Source organism: Pteropus vampyrus, unplaced genomic scaffold, assembly GCF_000151845.1.
Source record: "Pteropus vampyrus isolate Shadow unplaced genomic scaffold, Pvam_2.0 Scaffold500, whole genome shotgun sequence".
In the NCBI taxonomy this organism is placed as follows: Eukaryota; Metazoa; Chordata; class Mammalia; order Chiroptera; family Pteropodidae; genus Pteropus; species Pteropus vampyrus.
The window spans coordinates 276,705-279,390 of NW_011889281.1; the positions used below are offsets into that span (position 1 = coordinate 276,705).

Genomic DNA, 2,686 nt, shown 5'->3' on the forward strand with positions numbered 1-2,686 from the left:
TATAAAGAACCAATTAGTATATTTGTCATAAAAAAATAGGTACAAAGAAGGGGCTTTGCTCTGGACGTCTGGAAAGCTGGCCCACAGCTCGCACACAGCCTCTTAGCAAAATAATTATAGTTTACATAGCCATTTTTATGTCATGTGCCAAAAATTATGTACAATTACTGACAAAATACACCGACCATTTTCCAACACTTGATTCACACTGAGAAACAGTCCTCCGATGATTCTTCTCGACCGACTTTATTTCATCTAGGTTTTCACTTTCAGCTAAAAAACACAGTGCAAGTAAAATATATTTATGCTGAAAAGGTTTCCGTTTCTTTTAACTTTACAGCTTTACAAACTATAGCAAATAAAATGCATTTGTACAGATGCTGACCACACATTCAGAGGAGCTGCCAGCGCCGGGCCCCACCAAGCAGAAAGTGACTGGCTCCGGGAGGGCACGAAGATGAAGCGCGTCTTCCTCCAGGATTCGGAACACGGGGGGAGGGGGAAGATAAATAGTCTAAAAAGTCAGTTCGCTTTGCCAACTGACTAGTACAAAAATAAAATAAATGAAACGAGGTCATTGGCTGCAGACGCACACCTACGTAGTAAGTGGGGCTGGACTAAACCAAACGCACAAAGAATGGGAAAACTGCTACGAGGTGACAGAGGGCAGCTATTATTTGCTAAACGATTCCATCAGTTTCATATATGGCTTGTTTGGCAAGAAGGCCACTCAATCAAAGATGAGTTAGGGTTTAATTGTCCTTTAGGAGTGCCCACGGGCTTCGGAATTCCCTGTTACAGAAATGTGGTTTTTTTTCTTCCGCTGAAGAGCTTAGAAACAGGAATAGAAAACTGTTCCGTTGCAAAGAGGTGGCTGTTTTTTAAACAATATCCCATTTGCTTGTTACAAAAAGGCGTGATCTGCAAATATATAAAAACGTGCCCAGGCGTCTCCGTCCGAGATGCCGACCGTCCTGTGCTACTTGAGGAACGCTTTGTAGAGCAACAGTGAATGGCTTGTCTCGCGTTCGTTTTCTAAACAAAATATGAGGTCCCTGAGGTTGACCCGCGTGATCCTTTGTCGCGTGAACTGTCTGGGCGTTCCGACGCCGGAGCCGCCTGGGCCCGCCGAGCCTGGGCCCGACCCCTGGTGACGAGAAAGGAGAAGACACGAGTTAGCGGTGCACTGGCAGCCCTGGGGTGTCCCGAGGGGCCCTGGTTCTGGAGAAAGCCCAGCTTGGGACAGGCTCCCACCACAGGCCTACTCCTTGAGCCGAAGCACTCTACGCGCCTCGCCCGGAGGGGCGAAAGCGGGGCCCACGCCGTGCCCAGGGCTGGCACCCCCAGGCACACGCTGCGCCGCGCCGCGTCCACAGCGCCCCCAGAGCTCAGACAATGGCCCGCGTGGGGAGGGGTGTGACCAGAGCGGCTCAAACGCTGGCCGCTGTTTCTCCACGTCCACGGGTCCAGGGACTCAGGCGGGGCCAGCACCGCATCTGGGGCCAGGCACATCCTCCCTGCTCCACTGACAAAGGCACATTCCCGATGCGCAAGGTCTAAACTCCTAGACTGGGAGGCTGGTGGTCAGCTGGTTGGGACGCAGTCCCCACGGTCATCTGCAGCCAGGAGGGGGACTTCCTGCCGGTATGAGCAAGACGCTGCGGGCTCGGCTCGGGCTGACTGCACGGCTCGGCAGGCCGCCGGCGACCGGCCATTGAGCCAGAGTCTCTGACGCCGGACAGCTCGCAGAGACAGGGTCTCGGGGGGCTTCCTGGAGGCATCTCGGCGTGTCCCTTGCAGCAGCACCCTGTGGTCTCAACACGCCCTGTCTCCATCGGACACTCCAGGGACAGAGCACGCAACGCCCACTGGATGGCTCTCGTTTCTCCGTTCGTAGTGAAACCAAGTGTCTGTGTCTGGTGGGTGAAGGTGCTCACAGCACCTCTCAGGTCCAGGAAGGCGGGAGTGCGGGCGGTGAGCGCGGTGCCGGGAGCGGCTGGCAGGTGGCAGGTGGCAGGCGAGGCCGCCGCCCCTCCCGCCCGGGGTTGGGTGTCTTCCACCAACCACACCCTCGGGCCCCCGAGTCCCACCCCCGCCCCTCCGTGACTGCTTTCCCGTGGGAAAGAACCGCGCAGGCTCGGGGCCTCCTCAGTGTCTCCGTGACAGCCCTCGAGAGCGCGTCGTGGAGGCGGCCGACGGTGACGAAACGAGCCATCAGGGAACAGGTCCCAGTCCCGCGGTCATCGCGGAAGGAGCAGCGACTGTCCGGGGGCCGCAGGTCTAGACCTGGGCCGTGACGCCCCCATCCCAGGCAGGAGCAGAGGCCGGTTTCTGGAAGGAAAGCTGGGACGCCCAGGGATGGGGGCCTGACCCCCCACCTCTGCGGACCCTGGACTCATGGCGAGAACAGAGGCTCCACCCAAACTGTGGCCAAAACTAGCTGGGACGAGGGCGAGGCACTCGCTGCAGGCCCAAAGGTTAAAGGGCGTAAAAGTCAGAAAGCGAGGTAAACAACGTTCTCTAAAACAAAACAAACAGACGAAACAGAGCCGGACTGAGACACAGAGCACAATATGCTGGTTCCCAAAGGGCCAGGGTTGGGGGTGGACAGAGTAGCTGCAGGCGACTCGGATGCACACGTCCAGTTACAAACAAGTCGTGGGACGCACCGAGCAGCAGAGAATAC

The 2,686-nt window shown here is 56.6% G+C and overlaps 1 protein-coding gene across 1 annotated transcript in view; it reads right to left on the bottom strand.

Moving 5' to 3' along the window:
- TAF4 (TATA-box binding protein associated factor 4) overlaps nucleotides 1-2,686 on the bottom strand; it is a 26,443-nt gene continuing 23,757 nt past the window's right edge. The window contains exon 14 of the mRNA XM_011382984.2: nucleotides 1-1,147. Within this exon, the coding sequence (XP_011381286.2) occupies nucleotides 980-1,147 (168 nt within the window). The 3' untranslated portion in view covers nucleotides 1-979. The remainder of the gene's footprint in view (nucleotides 1,148-2,686) is intronic.